This window comes from Misgurnus anguillicaudatus, chromosome 3 (assembly GCF_027580225.2).
Source record: "Misgurnus anguillicaudatus chromosome 3, ASM2758022v2, whole genome shotgun sequence".
Classification (NCBI taxonomy): Eukaryota; Metazoa; Chordata; class Actinopteri; order Cypriniformes; family Cobitidae; genus Misgurnus; species Misgurnus anguillicaudatus.
Window position 1 is genome coordinate 49,091,699 of NC_073339.2, and position 22,376 is coordinate 49,114,074.

Genomic DNA, 22,376 nt, shown 5'->3' on the forward strand with positions numbered 1-22,376 from the left:
TGTTAAGATACCAGCTGTTAAAAAAGATCATTGCTGTATTAGATGAATGAATTACAAATGAAACAAAATGCTAAAATTTAGATTCTATTGGTTTATAGAGTAAAGTATTTTTTAAGACTTATGTTAAATCAATTTTAAAAAATAATGAATCTCTATCAGTAACCGTGTCATTCATCATCACTATGTATTAGAGAAGCGTATGATTCAGATGCGTTTGTGTCTTAAATAAAGAAGTTTGTAGATAAGAGTTATTTAAGGATCTTCAGTCCAAGTCATGTTAATTGGTTAACCAATATGTTAATGAACAGAAAAAATGATCCGTTATTGACAGATTCTGTCTGACCAGAACACAACAACACATATGCTGCAAATGTAAAGATTTGTAAAGGAAAATTAACATCAGAAGAATTAATAAAATCCACTGACTGGACAAATATTTAATAGTGAGAGTTACAGGACAATGTAAAACCATAAATACACCTTTTTTGTTTATTAAATGTTTTTACAAATGGCCAATTGTGTATAAAAATTTCTGGGTTGTATCCGATGAAGCTAGTCAAACTTTAAACCCCTTTACATCAAGAACCATAACTATAAATACATTGGTAACTATATACAGAATTAGTGTCTAGATCAACTTAACGGATAACCTTACTTTTATTCTAAACTTAGCTGTTATAAAACTAAAAACAAATGGACATACAGGCAGGTAACCCACTTTACAATGGAGTACAGACAAAGGCTGAGGGGAATAAAAGCAAATAAACCAGGTTAGGGCGTGTGATGGGTAATGTAGTCCAGGAAGATAAACAGTATAAACCCTGGGTCCTGGAGGGCCCCTGCCCAGCATAGTCTAGTTCCAACCCTAATCAAACACACCTGAATTTAATTTCCAAGTGATCCTAAATACTTTAATTATTTTAATTAGGGTTGGAACAAAACCCCGCAGGACAGTGGCCCCCCAGGACCAGGGTTCCCCACCCCTGGTATAAACAGATTTGAGCGTGACACTAGCATCCTGCCGTTTCACTTTTCAAATGCATGATGTCTTTAATTCAAATGTGTTTTGATTGGCTGGAAAAGAGATTACGACCATATCGCTCCTCTCTGTATCATACAGCAGTTGTTCTCAATTCCAGTTCTCGGGCCCCCCCCCCCCCCCTCCCAGAAGGTTCCAGATGTCTCCCTGTATGAAACACCTGATTTCACTTTGCAGGCTCCTTAATTAACACACTAACAAGCTGATGAACTGAATCAGGTGTTTTTATATATGGAGACATCCAAAATGATCTGGGAGGGGGGGTCCCGAGGACTGGAATTGAGAACCCCTGTCATACAGTATCTAGAGAGACTCTTACTTGATGTATACCCTGGTGTAAATGTACCTTAACCATAAACTTAAATCGTGTCTCTGTCTTCTAAAAGAATCCAGCTGTTGGTCCAGTGACATAAACCCTGTGTGCGAATGCAATGACATAAAAATGTTGATGGAATTGGTTAAGGACTAACCTTTTTATTTATAAAAAGTGCATTCTCATTTTTTTTTTTTAAATATCTGACATAGAAAAAAAGGTGAAATAAATTAACACTCATTGCATATGTCAGATATGACACATGCAGCAGACACACAGTATTTTTAAAAGAAACTCTCAAACAGCAAACTAGCTATATGAAATCAACCGACTGCCCTGCATGCCCTTCTACTGCTTCTAAGGTTACTTCTGGTTGTCTCGAAACATATCTACTGACAAATGCACAGGAAGACCGTGGCACTCTGGGTTCATAAAGATTTAGTGCACTTGAAAGAATATTTAAGAAAGTTGTACGTAATTTCATTAAAATGTCCATGTATGCATTTAATTCACAGTTGGTCAGAAGAAAAGCTGCGACATCCATTTAGTGACAATCTCACTAAATCTCCCACAAATCTTTAAGTTAACCAATAAAAGATCAAGTTGAACTCAAGTTCTGGCACAATTTCAGGGACAAGGCAGCCTGACAGAGTGTGTAAGTTACTGTACTGGCTAAGATTGATGACTTTCAGCTACTTTCAATCTGTCCATGTCAGGTGAGATCAAGAGCTCTTTAAGTGTGTTAGAAGAGCGGTCACATGGTGTTGAAGGCCTGTCCCCTGCTCCTTTAGCCTCTTCTTCCTCCTCTTGTCTCTGTACAGATGAGAGATACTCCTCTAACAGACTGTCTCCAGCGGTTGGCGTCACATTAACCAGAGATCGCACGGTCTCAGGTGAGCCGGCTGCACTGCTCAGGCTTTTCTCTGGCGCCCCCTGTCGTTCACCAGGAGAATGAAAGCCAGATTCAGAGATGGAGTTGTGGGTGGGCACCGGAGCAGCAGTGGGAACGCTGGGATCCAAAGCCAAATTCTGCACAACGCTGAGTTGCTGGTTGACTGATGCCTGCCATTCCAGCACAATCTGAAGCTGATGGATAAACACAGAACACTTAACACAGCAGTCAAATGAAAGTGTTAAACAATGTATACATTCAGCGGTGAGTACACTAAAAACATTTACTGGCCATACACGATGCTGCGATTTTAATACAAATATATTTTTGGTTTCAACGACAAATGATTTAGTTTTCCACTAGTGACACCTAACGTGTTTCTTCATCAGACAAATATTGAAAATAATTGCAACCAGTGAGAGTAACAGGACGAAAGTCAAACAATAAATTATATATAAAAAACCTGAGCTTTCCTTATCTCTTATAAATGTAAGTATTTAATAAAAAACATACTTTTCACAAAATATTTTGTACTTCAAGCACTGCAATAGGTTAAGATTCGGCTAGTGTAATTTAACTGGATATTGTAGACTTAAAGAAAATAGTTCAAACATTTTATGTAGAAGGTTCATTTGATTTTTAAACTTCCTTTAACTACTATGTCATTATCAGGTTAAGCAAATGATGACGGTCCTTACCAGAATGTTGTATTCTATTCTAAGCAAAAAAATTAATTGCCCAATGAACTGTAAATAAAATTCATATAGATTTAGAAGTTCATATAGATCCCTGATCTTTATTTTTGTGTAGTCTGTTTTTCCCTCTCCCTGTAGTGGCTGACCATTTGGAAGGGAGTGAAGACCAATTATCTCTGACACCTAAAGGCCGGGGTATACCATTTTTCCGCGTCGTCGTCCGCTTCGCGCGTGCACGCATCCGTGCAGCTTTCCAAGTATACTCCCCGCGGCTACACGCGGATGGCCGCGTTCGATACTATACGCAATACAAATGATTTCTTATTTAAATTATTACTCTAACAGGCCGTCAGGGCAGCACTGATTTGGTGACATTTACAGTACATTAAAACATTAGGATAGGTGAAGAAAAGTAACCCATACACCACTGCAAACAGAGTTTAGAACAAACAACAAGACAACAAAGAACAGGAATCAAACATTAAGGTAACAAACATGCTCCACAGCTTTCTGTTCTTGGAAGAAGTAAAAATTAAAGAAGAAAAACGATAGTGTGTGTGCAAATGCTGTCTATTTCCGCTGTATAATTGTTTGTAGTGGAGTGTCCTGTCTAAATATTTTCACTGTACGCGCACTGTCTCAAATTTTGGGCTGCACGCGAACGGTCTGCGCGGTCGACCGCGGACCCTCCTGATGACGAAAATTACGTCGCACGGATGGCGTGCATACGCGGACAGCCCTAGTATACTTTCAGCTTTAGCGCTGCCTATTTAAGAGCTGTTGTGGCACCTTACAAAGAAAGCTACTGAACCTAATCCTATTTGTTTGGAAACCCTGTTTGTTGGCATTACTTTTGGTTCAGTTTTATTTTTGTTCAGAACAAACAGTTTGGCTATATCTAGTTAAAGGCGAGGTGCATGATTTTTTTAAAAACACTTTGGAAAAGGGAGTCGGGCCGACTAACAAACACACTTGTAGCCAATCAGCAGTAAGGGGCGTGTCTACTAACCAACATTGTTTCCTGGGTTGCATATGTGTGGGGTGGGTCTATCAAAAGATGGTCCAGATTCTATTGGGGTAGAGGTGTGTTTGTTTAGGTGATTTCAAATGTCAACATTCAGAGATCACGCACCCCACCTTTAAACTAGCTCAGAGAAAGTGTGGGTGAGTGAGCTGACCCGGAAGACTTAGGGCTCTATCATACACCCGGCGCAATGAAATGCAATGCGCAACACAAGTGCCCTTTGCTAGTTTCAACCCTGCTCAATTATAATTTTCACGTTTAGCGCCACGTTATTTAAATAGAAAATGCATTTGCGCCCACTTTTGCGCCCATGGGCATTCTTGTCTGAAAACAGGGTGTGTTCAGGCGCATTGTTGTCGCGTTGCTATTTTGAGGCAACTAAAATAGACTACGCCATTGAACAACAAAAACCTGTCTAAAGTCTAAAGTCAATGGCGCAATATGTTTTTTGTTATTTAAAGAGCGCAGTAAATTATGTGCCTATAAACGGGGCGACGACGCGGGTTTGCTTATCACACACATGAATGTGCAGCAGCACAAAAACGCTTTTAAATATGAAAGATTAAAGGATTAAATGTATTATTGAGTCTCTTTAACATAAATGAGGACTGATTACAAGACGTTAGAAGGAGTAAAGAGCTGCTTCACCTGTAACCTGTTAAGTAAATAAATGCTTTGCTTTAAACAAATGCATCTGTTCTTAAATGTTTTTTTAAATGCTACCTTACAGATTTATTGTATATGATGACACTGTACCTGTGGATATGGTGAGATGAGAAACATTAACAAGTAATGCTTGTAAAAATCCCATGGCGCTGTTCTAGTGCTGAAACACTTCGGCGCTCCGTGGGTTTGTAAATTCTTTATCTCTTCTTTGTAGAGTACAAATCTTTTCTAGCATATTTGCAAATTATTTTTTGAGATTACAGTGATTATGTTGGATATCAATACATTTACAGCAATTTAAAGCCTGCTATTTGTACTTCTATGACTGAAAGAAAAAGGCTTTTAAAAGGTTTTAATTTAAAAAATTAAAATTTCAATAAAAATGAAAACAACACACTTTAAACAATATTCTTAACTGGGGGTCTTCTTCCTCCGCTTAGTTTTTCAGTTTACAAAGTCCGTCATCTAAATAGGGATTAGACATAGCGCCAGCGCAAGGGGATGAGACATAAGACTCTCATTGGTTTATTACACGGTACGCCCAAAACACTCCCATTACTCATTACGAGAATAGGTACAACCCTTTTCGACCGTGTCCCGTGTGCTTTAGACAATGCGCTTAGATTGTTCAAATAAGGCCCACAGTGTTCGTTTTATTCTCTCTTGGGAGTTAGAAACATTTTAACTCAGGAAATCGAAATCCTGCAGTTTAGACCAGAGTCGTATAAAGAGAGCGTTACGTCACGCTTTCACGTGATTCATGAAACGTTCTACAGTTCCAAACAAAGCCGGGCTGTCAATCTGTTTGCATTAGTTTAAGCGAGGCAGACAACTCAACTAACATATCTTTTCAGCTGTTTTAGGTAAATATTAACTTGTAATGTGATTACTATTTACTATGTTTTTAACTTTTTTACTTGGGAGTGATGGAGATACAGTAAATCAGTTAATAAAGTTATATAGTTAATGGTGACCAAGGTAACTGTGGTTTCCTATAGTCACTACAGCAAACACAGTTTATATAAACGGCTATCAATCTGCTAAAAGCATTATTATAAAACGGCTCATTCTGGTTCTTCATTCTGATTGGTTGAAACGCGTTCTAAGCCGTGATAAAATACCCCGTTAAACCCACGGTTCAGACTGTGAGTTCTTCACAAAAATGGAATTATCTCCGCTTTTGAAAATTTGAGAGGTGATAACTGATAAGAGAACAAATGAAGATAGGATGAAACGTTTTTTTTTTTTTTTGCTGATGTTGTTGGAAAGCGGATGGACTGTTCTTTCATTTGATATTGTATGTTTATTTAAAGAAGATTCTGCATTAAACTAAAACTGGGTCGGGCAACTTAAAAAAAAAACACTGACGGGGAAAGAGTTAAGCATGCTTCCATATTTGATCATCACTTCAACAGTTGCACGATATTAATGTTAATGTATATTTTAGATGAATGTTGATTTATAAAAATAAACACAACAGTCTTTAATTATATTTTCATTGTGTCTTTGCTGCGTCTGTGTTGCTTGAGAATTGCGCTCTGTTTCAGTCACACTTGATTCTGAGGAACTACTTTGTTTGGCGGAAGAGTAATATTTGTACTAATATAATTACAACTTATTTGTGTTTCATTTTGTGAAACCCTGCTATGCATATGAAGTAACCGTTTTATAAACGCAATAAACCCCCGTGAAGCAGTGGGGTTACAGTGCATTTTATAACAGCTTCGCGTCGTGCCTAACAACGCCCCTTAGCTGTTATAAAATGCACTGGTAACCCACTGCTTCTTGGGGTTTATTGCTTTATTCCTACACTTTTAATATATTAAAATCACAAAAAAGGCCTTTGAATTGCCGAATCGGTTATTTGTATAAATCTCAAAAGTCAAACATAACAGAAACAAACTAAATTCATATTTAATTACATCTATTGTACACATTAAATGTTGATATGATTACATACATGATTTTCGAGGAAATATCACTCATATTACATGTTAAACTACCAAACACAATGAAACAAGTAGCAGCAGCACCTGAATCTCAAGGATCTCTTGAGCGGTTTTATTAGACTTTAAAGTCTATAATGAGAGCTTACTGTATGGAGTTTTAGAAAGATTGAAATCTCCTCTTGTTTGCTGCTTGGGAGGTTGTTCAGGAGATCATGTGTGCACACCTCTGCCTTACCTCATTTTAAAACAGGAAAACCCCTAATTTTGACAACAGCTTTAAGTTATTTTCTGACATTTTATAGATATAGATGCAGTGTTATGCATCAGTTACTGATGAAGGCCAATTTAGTTTGACTGTTGAAATACAGCGTTCACTGATTATGCAGCTGAATAGGGTAAATCAGGGTTATGGTTAGTACTCTAGTATTCAGCTGGTCATATGATCTCAACAAGGTGACCACCCATATGTAGACAGACCTAAATCTTTCTCATCATGTATAGTAGGCAAATGAAATCTGACCTGCTTCCATAGGAACTTTACAGCTTCTTCCTGCACGCGTCTCTGCAGTCGCTCTTCTTCTTGTTGTTTGCGCAGTCTGTAAATGAAACTGCTTATAAGAAATACTTTAACTGTTTATAAAACCCATCTATCGAAAACATTTCACCTGGTTCTAACCAACTAGACAGGTAAATGAAAAGTGTGAATGGGAAGTCTTCTGTTCAACAGGACTTGACACAGCTGTGTTGATTAACTCCTGTACATGCTCACAAAACTGTGTAAAAATAATACGAAATCAGTTGGCAGTATTGGTTTTTGGCAGAAAGAAAAATGGCCAAAAAGTTATAAACTAAAGCTGAAAGGCACGCGGCCACTCCTTTAAGTGTGCAGCATTAAGATTTTACTCTAACTGCAGGCATTATCACAGCAAAACACGATACTCAAAACAACACAAAATTTCTGCGTGATGCTCCACTCCCAGTGATCGCACTTTACGTTATTTTGGTGCATCACTACTTCTCTTTTATCAAGCGCCGTGTTTAACAGTGCAGGTTTGTACCTCTCCAGTTCTCCTCTCAGATGGATGATGTAGTCCTGCATCCTGCGCAGGCGGATCTCAGCGCGCACTTCTCTGGCATGTGAGTGATTGTGGCGCGCCCAGTTTCCCCTCCACCAGGACTGAATCCTCACAGCTGCCTCCTGTGTCCTGCTGAACTCCACGTCCTCCTGCGTATCGCTCTGAAAAACAAGATCACCTTTTAACATATGCACTGCATGGTAATCTCAGATCAGATATCGGAGTGTAAAAGCCGATCTGAAAGATACCATTCGTATGACTAACAGGTGATCAAAGCACCACCTACTTTGACAGCGGCCGTCTCCTCCTCACACGGGCGGCACTGAACCGACGTGGCCGGAGCTAAAGAATCATCAAACTCCTCGTCGCAGCTTTCAGGAGGTGAAGAAGGCTGAACTGAAGAGTTAAAGGGTAGAAAGGCAGATTCAGAAGAGAGCGGCTTGCCATCAAGCTTCTCCTCATCCGACACATCCTGCAAAACCAGAGCGTCTGTGGCCACGGGTGGAGGGCGGGTGGCAGCAATTGCAGGTGAATAGGCAGCACCGATCCACGTGTCCATCTGAATTCCTGGATCTATTACATCTAGAAGCGTCACAAGAACATTCACTATGAGGAAAACACAATGACACTACGAGTCTTAAATGATCGATCAGTGGCCTGACCTGCATGAGCCATGACATTATCATCTCCAGTCCTGTGCACGCGCCCCTGCTGCACGTCTAGACACGTGGGCCGAGATGGACTCGGGGAACTGCAGTAGCGCGTTTGTTGCAGTTGTCGCTGATGTTGTCTGCAAACAAACACATCTTACTCACCGAATATGAGCTCATTTCAACCAGTCACGTTCGTTTTGGCCACTACCTTTGTTTGCTGAGGATTCTTTCAAGTTTAGCATCCTCTGCAGATTGTAAGGCAGTTGTGGCTGTCAGGGGACACGTGGAGGCCAGATACTGGAGCAGTTGTGCGTGCTGCCCAGGGCGAAACATTCGACCTTTCCCCTGACTGTAGAGCCATTCAGCTTTCAGTCTAGAAACATTTCATATGTTGCCATTAGTATCGCGAGTGCTTGCTTTAATAAATACACCAGTTATTTAATGTCTATAAAACAACGTCTCTACGTCACACATCAAAAGTGAAATCACGGTTAACTCTGTGACGTCACAGGTTTTGTGTTTGAAAACATGCCAGAGTCTGACTTCATACACGAATGTACACAGTCCGGTTTTTTTCATATTTTTGATGTTTTCCATTTTGTGTCAAACATTTAAATCACCATAGTTGCTTTTGAACCAACAACATCATATAAAAAGAAACATTTTTATATTTAAACATTAAACCTAACCCTAAACCCCTTCTTTCTACTTTCATAGACCTTTTGCGTGTTTGACGTTTTTTGTGGGCGGAGCCCAACTGGTGGCAGAAAGTGAATGCTTCTCAATAGCTGTGTGAAGCGTTTTAGCATTAAACTGTGATTTTTAAGGTTCCGGTGTTCTGTAGAAGTCTGTTTCCAATATATTTAAGTGTAATGTTTCTTATAAAGTTTTCACCAAGTTACATTTATTTTTTAAATAAATTAAAAGTTTAAATGGCTTGGCTACTGATATGTGTGCATGTATGTAATGTATATGTATTGTTCTTTATTGCTTAATCAATTATTTTTACAGTATGAATCGCTGAAGTACTTATAAGAGCAATACTATCATGTATTCTGTGTAATATCATTTATTAAATATTTCATCATTTTCTGTTTTCAATTTCTTCCTTGTATTTATAGCATACGCGTTTGTTCTAAAACTATTATGTTTACATACAAATTTATTTGTATAGGCCTGTTTATATATTATTAACACTTTACATTGTGTGTGTGTGTGCTATGTTTATATATTTATTAGTAAACATCATAATTTAGAACAAACAGGAAGAAGATATAAGGTAAAAAGAAGTAATAGAAAACGGAAAAAATACGAAAACTTTAATAAATGGTAATATTATTGATATTATGAACTAATTCAAATCTTTAATCTTTCTAAATAAATTATAAACGTGACGTGATGAAAACGCTATAAGAAACACATAGAGGGAACAGACTTCGACAGAACACCGGATATCTTCTCTAATTATTTTCTATTCAAATTATTAAAAGATTTTCAGATGATTTCATCACTCCAGTCTGTCCGGTTGAGGGCTTTTATTGCAACCATAAACACCTACGTTTATCTTCAAATGGTGTCTTCGATGACGGTATACTATAAAAATGAAGGTCATCTATTTTGGCATTCCTATTCTGACACTCAACAGCACAACAAAACATTTTCTAGTGAGTTATATTGTTCGTTTCACTCGTGTCTCATTCATTTCCACTGTTTTTCTGCCACCACATTCGCGCGTGACGTAACTGTGACGTTGACTCGCAAAAGGTCTATTGAATTTCATTTAAAGCAACACTATGTCGTTTTTTTACCTTTAAATAATGTCTCTAAAATTATTTCAGTGATAGAACAACTTTTAACTGGACAAATTGTACTGTTGCTGCAACCTGAGCAGCCTCCTAGCTGCTACAAGCAGACTCTGAAAGTGCCGGTGGAGGGTAGAGCACACAGCCCCGCCCCTCCCCCTGCCTGCAGAAGAGTGTCTGATACCAGGCACTGTTGCGCTTTTCAACCACATGGGGGAGCTGTAAGTCATTTTTACAAGGAAACTACATAGTGTTGCTTTAAAGGACAAGTTGGGTATTTTACATTTAAAGCCCTGTTTTCAGATTGTTTATGATGAAATAGAACGGTTTTGACTGAAATTTGGACATATGATGCTGGCCCGAGAATTTTCGGGTGTTTGTTGTATCAGCCTCCACCTCTACAATGGCTGTATAGGTGCACTGGAACAATCCTTCCCAAAATGCACCGAACTTTCATTTACAAAGACGTAAAACTCAGCGAGTGGTCAGGGGCGCCGACCGACACGCTCACACAAAAACCGCCGCAAAAGATGCTCTCCAACAGGTTTTATCATAGTTTTCGTCCAACTCCATTGACTTGTATTAGATGTGCTGTGAGGTATGGTATTACTCCGCGCCGGAAACGGAAATGAAGTTGTTTGTATTCTTGCAATTGGCAAAGGCGGATTATCGTCACCAACTGGGCTGGAGTGTCTATAGACGGGTTGCACGGCGACATCATTAACTGGTTGCGCGCGCAACCGAGAGGCAGAAAGAAAAGACGTGCATTGTGTTGTAGGCTAGTAGCGGTGTCTGTAAGTCAAAATGCCATGGTGTTGTTGCGTGGATAATAGTACCAACAGAGTCAGTGCTGGGTGCATGATGTTAACATACCAGTAGATGCGACTATTACGTTACTAGCCTAACATTATAATTCATACATGTATCACAGTAACACTGCAAAAAAAAAACAGAAAAACAGTTCAGTTCAATTTATTTATATAGCATGTTTAAAAACAACCATGGTTGACCAAAGTGCTTAACAATGTCATACACAAATAAGACAAATACAGTAAACACATCAAAATATAAAAACATCACAAATGTCTCTGCTTAGTCCAAAACAAAAGCCAAGGAATACAGGTGTGTCTTAAGCAATGACTTAAAAATTCCAACAGTCTCTGCAGTTCTTATGTGTACAGGTAAACTATTCCACAAATTGGGAGCCACCACTGAAAAGGCTCGATCACCTTTATTTTTAAATCTAGTTCTTGGTACATCGAGGAGCAACTGATTGGACGACCTCAGTGCCTTCACAGGAGTATGGACATGCAAAAGTTCTGATAAATAAACAGGTGCCAACCCATTTAAATTCTTAAAAACAAACAATAAAATCTTAAAATCAATCCTGCAGCGGACGGGAAGCCAATGTAATGAAGCTAGTACAGGGGTTATGTGCTCATATTTTTTAGTCCCAGTTAAAAGCCGCGCTGCTGCATTCTGAACTAACTGCAAGCGTTGGAGAGACGACTGATCTCGTTCGAAATAATGCAGGACGCATTATATACATACCAAAGAGCGGTGAAATCTGCTAAAACTAAATTTTTTTCCAACTTAGTAGCCAGTAATAGCCAGCGGCCTCAGGTTCTTTTTAGTATTTTTAACTCTGGTCTTTGTCATTTATTTTAAGCGGTACTTAAAAACAGATTCAACTAAAATTAAGTTTTATTTATATACAAACAATAAAGAACGCTTCAATAATTAAGGTTGTTGCAGTAGCGGATCAGCTCACCAAGCAGGCTTTCTGCCTCCTGGATGCGCGCGCACCCTGTAATGTTTGTAAACCTGCAATCCGTCTTTTATTCAAGCTCTCAACGAAAGAATGTACGGGTGTGAGGCGTTTGGAAAAATAGGTCCACCTGTTGGAAAGCATCTTTTGCAGCCATTTTTGTGTGAGCATATCAGTAAACACCCCTGACCACTCGGTGAGTTTCAAGTTTAATGCATTTTAGGAAGGATTGTTCCAGTGCACCTATGCAACCATTGTAGAGGTGGGGGCTGATACCACAGAACCCGAAAATTCTCAGGCCAGCATCATATGTCCAAATTTCAGTCAAAACCGTTCTATTTCATCATAAACAATCTGAAAATAGGGCTTTAAGTGTAAAATACCCAACTTGTCCTTTAACTTTCTAATCTTATGATCGATTACCAAGTGTCAGTTGTTTATTATGAAAAATTCCTACTACACATGATCCCTTAACTGTAAATTACCAGTAAAGACTACGTGTGAAAAGAGCTTTTGAGTGTTTTTGGATTAAACTTACGCCTCTTTTTGTGAAATTACATATCCATCCAGCACCTTTAAATTCAGGCACCAGCTCACCACGTACGGGCGATAATCACAGCCGGGCACAGACGGGGTGGCCATGACACAAGGGTTACTCATGACTGACAGCTGCTCAAGGCTGTGTAGTGGCGCCAAATATGACATCTGAATTTGAGACATTCATCAAAGACATTTACCTTGACAAACAAAGGACTAATACATGCAAAGACCAACTACAATATTGCCAAGCAAAAGATTGAGTTAACTGAGGTTTATTTTGATTGTGTGTTTCTGTTTACCTCAGCGAGATCTCTAATCTCATTCTCCGCTAGAGACAGGACAGTTAGACTCGACGGCAGATGAGCAGGAACAGTACACAGAGTCGTGATGATGTTTCCATGCAGAAGAAGTGTCTACAACACGTCAAACAAACATCATTTAAAAAAAAGCCTAATGCAACACAAGAATGATGCATTTGTAAAGTAAAATATCCAGTACCTTTAAAGCTGAAAGCTTTGTGAGGTCTCCAGTTTGAGAAATATTGTTGTCTGACAGATCCAGATGTTGAAGAGAAACACAGCTGCTCAATTGCTCGATGACCTGAACACACACACACACAAGACATTATCTTTGATGATTCAGACTTATTTTCAGTTCAGACACTAAATACTACACAACAATCACCTTTATATTGTTTCCAGAGAGATTGAGCCATTCGAGGTGAATCAGGTCCTTCAAGCCCTCAATATATCCAATGCTGTTGTTCGGGAGGTTCAACACTCGTAAGTTTGTTAGCTTTGAGACGCCCATCATGCGCACTAAACGGTTGCAGGCCACAGAAAGCTGTTAACAAACAGAAGCTTAAACTTCAACAGAACAGACATCAATAACAATCTCTCTAAACCTAAACAACAAATAAATATACCACACCTGCTGAAGAGCTTCAATTCTCTCTGTGTGTTCCAGTTTAATAATGTGGTTCTGGTCCAAAATAAGAGTCTGGGTCTCCGCTGGACAGAGAAACATTGAATCCAGTTTGTGAAGACCCTGATTTGAAAGATCCAATACTCCAGGACCTTAACAACAACAACAACAACACATAACCAGTCAGACGATCAGTTTTTATAAACAATAGAAATCTAAACTGAATACAGTCAGATAAATTATACGCTATGATAAACAGCAGAAATCTAAACTGAATCCAGTCAGATATTCATTATTATAAACAGCTGTGACATTTCATATCATGTCAAAAACAGACCAACACAGTTAGCTTTTCTTACAACACAGCGTAACGTAACTCTTTAAAATGCATGTACAACGTCACGATCTGCTCCGTCAAAGAATAAATAAAGTGCAATATATTTAGCTAATAAATATAATCGATTCATACGTTATATTTCTAATACCTTCGTAATTTGACATTTGAACAATCGCATCACTGACAATCGCTCCGTTTGTAGCCGCCATACTTCCCGCTTGTGTCACCGCCAAGCAACCGATCGTCAATTTGATTGGACAAATTAATTTAAGAGTTAAATTATATTTGTATATTTTTAACACACACCTGTATTTAATTAGATATCAAATTCTGGTCCATTTTGAAAAATATTAAACTTTCATTAAATGAAATCATTTATAACCCGCTTACCCACAATTCCCCTTCCTCTTCCCTAGCTGACTCGCCGCCATGAAGTGAGTGAGCTCTGCTATAATCTATAAACATCGTCAACTAAATGTTGTTATATTTGCTTTTAAATGTATTAATAAGTTGTTAATATGTGTAGTGTGTAAGTAATCAGTACTATTTGTGGTGTGTAGGGTCGAGCTGTGTAGTTTCAGTGGGTATAAAATTTACCCTGGCCACGGCCGGCGGTACGCCAGGATCGATGGAAAGGTAAAAATGCACAAACTTCTCTGTTTTATATTCTTGTGTTTTGTAAATGGTAATTTGGTGTTGATATTTAAGTGACACTAAGACCTGACGTTTGGAAAACATTTTTTTTGTCTAGCATTGATCTGTTGAGATAACTGTTAGCTTAGCACCTCTGGCTAACATCAGTTTAATAATCAATAGTACTGTAGCACGTTGTGTGGTAACCCAGTGTAGATATAATGTGATTTCACACAACTGGATGTTTAATACGTCGATATGTGTGTTACTGTTTTTCAGGTTTTCCAGTTTCTGAACGCAAAATGCGAGTCGGCTTTCCTGTCTAAGAGAAACCCGCGACAGATCAACTGGACCGTTCTGTACAGACGCAAACACAAGAAGGGCCAGTCTGTAAGTTTACTGCTTCTGCTCTCTCTGTACCATTGCTGCATAAACTGGTTTAAATGTTGCTAACTTACGTTAGTGTGTGTTAAACTTAACGTTTTGCTGGGAACGTAAAACATGAATGACCCCCCCCCCTCCTCTGTTATAGGAAGAGGTGTCGAAGAAGCGCACGCGTCGTGCTGTGAAGTTTCAGAGAGCCATCACTGGAGCTTCACTCGCTGAGATTCTGGCCAAGAGAAACCAGAAGCCTGAAGTGCGTAAAGCCCAGAGAGAACAAGCCATCAGGTATATTTCTCCCCCTGCTTTTATTCTTTTAGATTAGGAATGGGCAGGAGTACATCGACAATTGATCACAAAAACAATGATTGTGTGGGTTTAGTGTTTTTTTTTGTGGTGGTTATGGTGTCAATTGGAGGTATGAATGGTTCGTGTTAAAGGTGCCAGTGGTCCATAGTAAAGACTGGGGTCATGTTTGACTTTGTTGCGCTGCGCAGGCCAAACAGCGTATTGCATCAGTTTCATTGATTCAAACGCACACAGAAGTCCGTTCCCACGTCACCCTTTCTTGTCCCCGCAACGCTTCATTGTGCTGTACCGCTAACCGGTAAGTCCTCCAAATGCCACCATAACAACTTCAGGCGTATCAAGTACTCATTTTCAGACCTATGGATTACTCCAAATGACAAAATTGCACAACTCCAATTCAGATGTCTGTAAACTAAAATGAATTAAAGAGTCTCATTAGACTGTAAATTAGATTTTTTTTGCGGGGGTGAGCACTTAATTAAAATGGTGATGTGTGATTATAAAATCATTGTGCAAGTTCATAGTCAATGCTGCTCCACGTAATTGAAGTTTCTGCAGCTGAAACGTGCTTTTACAACACACATTGTGTGTATTATAGTAGTAGACACATACTACAGTACTGTACATAGAATACACTATATACATTTACAGAATATAGGGAGAGCGAGGCACAGTCTGTTAGTTTTGGCTCAGTCATTAAAAAATAAGTGAGTTTGATTTAATTATTTTTACACAAGCATCACATGCATCTCTGCTACAAATGACCATTTGAAGTTTGTTTCTATTACTTTCAATTCTTGGACCATTACACCAAACATGGCAGAAATGCAAACACTACACCTTAACCCATAGGTGGGGTTAACTGTAACTGGCAGGTTAGGGTTAGTTGTAACACTTGCTAAAAATTAAGTTTGCAGGTAAATACTTTAATACTATTTTGCCTATATACTTGAAGTGTATATTGTTTATGTATCTGTATATAATAGACTGTCACCGTTATTTCATCAAGTAAGATGTGATCCTGGATCAACTTTTTTTTTGTTCCTGGCTCTACAAAATATCTACAAAAAGTTGCTCAGAGCTGCAGAAATGCTTTCAAAATGATCCTATGTTTTAGTCAACAAGACACTGAGTAAGATGACAATGTTGGTTTTGGTATCTTACACACACAACTCAGAAATAGAAAAACATATGATTTTCATACCACCAAAACACTCTTTTATCAATAACTCTATAGTAAAACATTATACCTTTCCAAAAAATTAGTTGGAAACCGTCTTTTGGCAGCGCGAACACATTACGGGATAAACAAATCGCTGAACCCTGTGCAACCATGTAAACGATCTGTGTTGCAACTAACCCCATGTTAGTTTTTGCTCCGCCCCTCTATTATATAAAAAAATACAGTTTTTGCAAAATCACTCAGAAGTGACAAAGATATGTAATATAGGCAGGTGTGTAACAATAGAACACACTTTATTATCCAAAATGAGTCTGATATCAGTGCATAAATCGGTAAACTTGACTTATTATCAATAACTTTTAAACACAAACAGAACAAAATGCATATAACTTGAATCATTGGCAGTTTTGACGAGAATAATGTTTTATTGGACTAACCCTAAAACTTATGAATTCAATGTTTATTAACTTTACAGTTAGTTATGTACTTCACAAATTAGTTAGCAAATTACCGTTAAGAAGACAATGCTTGACTGATAACATACTAATGTAGGCTAATGTTTAATGTAGGGCACAATGTTTTTAGGACACGAACCCACAGTGTTGGTGCAGACTGTAGACTTTTATAAAACTGAAGCATCTGGTCTCCGCCCCTTTTTTTTAAAGTGAGGGTGTAAAGTTGCGTGAGCTTATTTAATCAATTGCTCTGAAATTAGCATGTGTAGTAACAACACAAGCAGCTGTAACCTCACATACTCTAAAATTAGTACGCAGCTTTGGGTCAGTTTAACCTCCTCAACACGGTGGATGCCGTGCCGAGATCAAAATGACTTAATTTTAAATATTCCTTTTAATATTTAATGGTCTGTCATGGACCCCATATGAGATACTGTTTGAAAGATTAGAATCTATACTCTGTGCAGATTTGCATTACTTCGTATATTTAACTGTAAGAAAGTTATTTATAATATCACCCCCCACATTTTTTATTTAATATTCACATTTCATATTTTCAAATGACAAACATGGACAAGTCTTATATCAAACGAAAGCTCTCATTCCCAAGAATATAGTTACATTATTTTTATTTTATCACATATCCAACAATCGTTGAATAAATAATTAGGTTAAATAAAGTTTTTTTTAACTTATGTGAAACTTGAGCGTCAGCTGCCTCATATAGCACACATTGTTACATGGTCTGTTAGTGGAGGTTGTCCTCTACAAAGTAAGTCCATTTACACCATTTGTTACCTGCTGGTAACAACCAGAACTGTCTCCAGTCTGAGACCACAGAAAAGCTTGAATTCCACTGTCAAAGACTGCGTTTAGAGCGCAATTTTTTTTTAGATGGTTCATACGAAACAACACGCATTAACAAATTATAATATTTGTCACAAATAGCAGCTTTTTATGTAACTTTAAAGGTCGTTCTGTAAATTATATAAAGATATTGCATTTATTTCACTGTATTTGGTTACACTTTACAAAGGAAATTACAAAGGGTATTATTTCTCCCTTCTGTTGGAATGGAATAACCTTTGTATGTAAAGCAGAGGGATATGTAAAGTGCTTTGAGTGCTGCAGAAAGCGCTATATAAATGTAACATTATTATTATTATTATTATTATTATTATTATTATTATAATTGCATGCATTCGGATACATATGGGAATCGTTTGAAATTGGGTAGACCTAATCCAGGTGGAAATCCCCAAAATAGCCTCTGTGCTTAAGAGGTTAAATGCATCAGTTCTCGGCCTCACCTCATTTACCTGCTTGCATTTTTACCAACTCGCAAGTGGACAAAAGAGATGGATTAGAAACAACAAGTGTAAACAGGAATGTGTCTCTTGTCCACTTATAGTCCAATTGACCAAACACATCTTAATACCAGGTGTAAATATGTTGTGAAGAGACCGTGTGACTTCCGCCGCCAGAACTGAGAGACTAGCTGAAGTCAGGAGGGGTTGGCGGGTGTCACTGCACAGTGACCTGGGTCACCAGCACCAAAAAAGTACTAAAATCCTAACTGCTGGACAAGCAAGTGCTTGCATCATTTAAAGCATTTCATTGATTTGTGAAAAACGTTCATATTTGATGCATATCTGCCGCTTATATACACCGATACAGATATATCTGAAACATGCTCATATCGGCCGATTAAATTGGCAAACCGATAAATCGGTCGGGCTCTAAATATAACTATATAACTGATTTTTTTCAGGGCTGCCAAGGAGGCTAAGAAAGCTAAGCAAGCAACCAAGAAGGTTTCTACGCAGAGCGCTAAGGTAAGAAACGCTTAAGATTAGAATAACACAGACCATTTAACTTTATAGGGCACTTTGTTTTCACGTTTTGGATGTGATTTATTTGGTGTACAAATATGACAAGCCCAAGTTTCATGTTTTGTGTAAGAATGGTGTTTATGAATGTTTTTCGCCCCTTGAGGCGTTGCAGTGCGACTGATTGTGTCGTTGCTGTGTCATAAGGTGGCGTAGAGTAAAGGATTATGTCTATACTCTGCACCCCTTAAATCAAATGATGGGTGCCTAGTGTCATTTATAGTCCTACAAATTATATTGTTGTATAAACAAATGGTGTTGCTTTAACTGATGTTAAATGAATGGAGTCACTAAAACTGAACTGTATTGTGCAGACCTGCCAACCTTGAAGACATTTTTATGAGTACAACATTCCCCTCCGCACGTGCGCGCACCCGGCAGCCCAACACTTGCACTCCATCGTTGCACAACCACCAGTAACACCAGGCACAGTGACCGAACACTTTAAGTCCTGTACCTTACACCACAATGCATAATATATATATACACATTATATACTTTCACCAATCAAGGTTTATTAGTTTCTTCATAACCATATACAAGTAGACCATAAATGTTATACAGTTACTGCAATCACTCCAACATTGAATTGAAAACGGGAGGCATTGCCCATGGAAACTTCTTCCACCTGAAAATCTTGTCAGAAATACAAAGAATGCCCTCAGTTTACTTTTAAGTAAATAAATCAAAACATTAAATGTGCAAAACCAGCAGTTATCAATGTCAAAACCAGGCCTATATACATCTGTGTTAAAGATGAGTCAGACCGGGTTATTATGATTTACTCATAAAGCAACATTAAATAGTGTGCTTTTGCAGTTGTTACTTTAGGCCCATTTAAGTCTGCAGAGACGAGATTATAGGCTAATAAATAACACGGGTCAGATTTTTTCAGATAAACATGTTGGCAGGTCTGATTATGACATGCATACTTTGTTAGTATCACTATGAATTTAAAGGTCCAATTACAGACCTGTGGACATTTATTGTTACACTTAGTAGTGCTAATGTACATCTTTAAAACAACCTTTATCCGTACTTCCACCACTTATTTATGTTTATTATATGCTGTTTTTTCGTGTTTTAAATGTTTAATGTATTGTAAAGTTGCTTTGCAACAATGCAAAGGTGCTATAGAAATGCATTTGATTTGAGGAACATGTTTTTTATTGTTGTCGTTTTAGGCCCCTTCCAAGGCTGCACCCAAACAGAAAATTGCCAAGCCCATGAAGGTCAACGCTCCACGTGTTGGTGGCAAACGCTGAGAATAATGTTTTGGTATTTGGCTCATTAATAAAAGTTTTCAGTGTCAATCCATGAAGTGTCCATGAAACATTCATTTTCACATGCATTTTTTTCAACATGTCTGCTTGTTTGTATTTAAAGCAAAGTTTGTCTGTTTATGAGAAAACACTCATGTGCTTAAACAATCGATGCTTGAAAATTAGTATGCAAGAATCACGTTCTTATTTTGTTTGATTTAACCAGTCTAAATTAGGGTTAATGTGATTTTACTTGTACCACCTTTCTATCGGTCTTAAGTTGATAGTTTGCACAAAAACGAAAGTTCTGTCTTTATTAACTCACCCACGTTTTTCGAGACCTGTATGCTTGTTTTTTATTGTATTGATCGCAATTTTTTTATTAAAGAAGGTTAACACACGGTTGATGGTACCCATGTTATTTGTTTTTCCAATCATTGAAGTCACTGGGTACTGTCAGCTTGTGTGGTTGCCATTATTTACCAAAGTATCTTCCTTTCTGTTAAACGGAATAATAAAACTTTTACAGGTTTAGAACAACATTAAGGGGTGAGTAAAGGACAGAATTTTCTTTTTTGGGTGAATGACCCAGGTGAAAACCTAGTGCGCTTTCATGGTGTACTTGAAGTGCTTTGTTTTTGCACACTTGTTGTGTACTTAATATACTGGGAATTCATCTTTAGTACTACTTAAAGCCTGGGATACACTGCACGATAATTGCTGTCCCAGACGAAAGATTGCCATCGTGAAACTATCGTCGCGATTTCTGTGATCGTGGCTCTCCATCGTTGGTCCTATGTCGTACAGTGAGAGAGGTTAAAAGACGGCCGTTTTCCCGGTCTTGCGTCCAAAGATAGCCTACGATAGTTTTCTGGCAGTGTCAGAAATTCGGCATGATTACCGCACAGTGTGTTTGCTGCTACGACCTGCGCGCCGGTATTTGTTTACCACGAGCGCATGCTGGTGACGTTGCGCAACGTGTGACGCAGCCGCCGATGCTTCCGTGTCATCATCGTACAGTCTACATGCCTCTCGTACCCGAGTTTAAACGATACATGTCGCACAGTGTGATAAGGTAATGATCTTATAAGAGGACAAAAATCGTGCAGTGTATTCCGGGCTTTAGATGTTCTTGGGATTATCTAGGTGTGCTTCATTGTGCTGTTTTGAGACACCATAAATATAAACTAAAATGCACTTTTAATATACTATCTCTGTATTAAAAAATGTATTTAGTTAAAACTTGCATTAAACTTGAACTCAACTTTCATACAAGAATGGGTTCACATTTACTACAAGTTGTACCTAAATGCTTTTTTAGCACGTTTGAGTTTATATTTATGGTGTCTCGGGGTGGCACAGTGAGGTGCACTTGGATGATCTTAAGAACATCTTAATAAGTACTAAAGATTCATTTTTGGTATAGGTACAGGATTGGTGTGAGAAAGTGGAGCACTTTGGGTACACTATGGAAGTGTACTACTTTTTCACCTGGGGTTACCTTTAATGCTTACTGTAGCAGCGGTCAGTTGGTAAAGAACCTAACCTATTTTATAGAGCCTGTGATTTGTGTAAAGTATGCACCATAGCACACGAGTCGACACAACAGAAAATATCACGCATGTTAACACACTTTTGTCTTATTGTGCACTAGATTATATATTTGACTCACCTCTGTTATTTGACATCATCCCTTACAGCTGGAGAGACGTTAGATGTTTTTCTGTGCTAAATGTTTCAACCGGGTGTGCCTCATAAGTCTTGAAAAGCGAAGCCTCTGGCTCTTTGATCGCCCCCTGGTGGCTGGTTGCATTACAAGTCATAAACCTCGCCCTCTCCATTCAAACGAATGGGACTTGGCTCTAAATAAAAACAACTATTTACACTTCCAATAAGAGTTTCAGAAAGATGGTTTTGGTCCTTTCAAGTAGTTATCACGCTGATATATGTTCAAGTGTTCATTTTTGTGATCAGTTTAATTTAAGCTAGTAATTTGATGCTATAAAAACGGGGCGTGTCATTATAATTGGCGTAGTTGAATTGGTTGGGCGGAAGTTTGATACAGCGGTTCTGGCCCCACGGATGATTCCTGCGCATGCCTTGGCTCCAAACTGACGTTTTTACGTAACATGGCGGCGACCGTGGTCGGACATTTTTGGCTTCAATTCATTACAATAGAAGGAGGCGAGTTAGCCTGACTACGTCAGACTTCGTACTTCCGCTAAATTTCATTACGGTTCTGTACTCAGTCTGAGATACCTCCCATTCAAACCGTTTTCCTCCGGTCTCAAAACGACCGTCCAATCAACGAACAGAGGGGGGCTGAGAGCCGTGACGTAGACGCTAAACGCCGAATCACGGTTGTAGTTTGTTGTGGACATGGAGGCACAGAAAGCTATTTGCTCTGTTGTGGAGAACCGGCACTTGCCAACTTAAACCTGAACAAGAAAAGTGTTTGTTAAACATTTGAATGGAGATTATGTTGTTGCCCTACTCCCGACAAGTTTTTGGAAAAGTTTAATTTATCAACTTTACCGATCGTCAGCGAGAAACTGTGTGCAGCACAGCTTGACGTTCACAACGATC

The 22,376-nt window shown here is 38.5% G+C and overlaps 2 protein-coding genes and 1 non-coding gene across 6 annotated transcripts; 2 read left to right on the top strand and 1 right to left on the bottom strand.

The window, feature by feature from the left end:
* Positions 1–1,484: 1,484 nt before the first annotated feature.
* cep97 (centrosomal protein 97) lies at positions 1,485–14,089 on the bottom strand. 4 transcript variants are annotated; one of them, XM_073866336.1, is made up of 12 exons: positions 14,069–14,089; positions 13,348–13,493; positions 13,102–13,260; positions 12,916–13,017; positions 12,717–12,830; positions 12,416–12,582; positions 8,516–8,680; positions 8,317–8,444; positions 7,941–8,236; positions 7,637–7,815; positions 7,099–7,174; positions 1,485–2,438 (listed from the first exon to the last, which is right to left on the bottom strand). In XM_073866336.1, exons 2-12 carry the CDS (start codon positions 13,441–13,443, stop codon positions 2,025–2,027), a joined length of 1,896 nt encoding a protein of 631 aa, XP_073722437.1. In that variant the 5' UTR covers positions 13,444–13,493; positions 14,069–14,089; the 3' UTR covers positions 1,485–2,024. The 4 variants fall into 4 exon arrangements, with proteins under 4 accessions (XP_073722437.1, XP_055062334.2, XP_055062333.2 ...); XM_055206359.2 differs by lacking the exon at positions 14,069–14,089 and adding an exon at positions 13,827–13,952 and having other exon boundaries at positions 7,941–8,050; XM_055206358.2 differs by lacking the exon at positions 14,069–14,089 and adding an exon at positions 13,827–13,952.
* Positions 14,033–19,845, top strand: rpl24 (ribosomal protein L24). The gene is made up of 6 exons (XM_055206363.2): positions 14,033–14,112; positions 14,239–14,314; positions 14,591–14,701; positions 14,844–14,980; positions 18,411–18,474; positions 19,713–19,845. Exons 1-6 carry the CDS (start codon positions 14,108–14,110, stop codon positions 19,791–19,793), a joined length of 474 nt encoding a protein of 157 aa, XP_055062338.1. The 5' UTR covers positions 14,033–14,107; the 3' UTR covers positions 19,794–19,845.
* On the top strand, positions 18,622–18,760 carry LOC129445554 (small nucleolar RNA SNORA17). The gene has a single exon (XR_008644822.1). It is a non-coding gene; the product is annotated as a small nucleolar RNA SNORA17 (small nucleolar RNA).
* Positions 19,846–22,376: the final 2,531 nt, after the last annotated feature.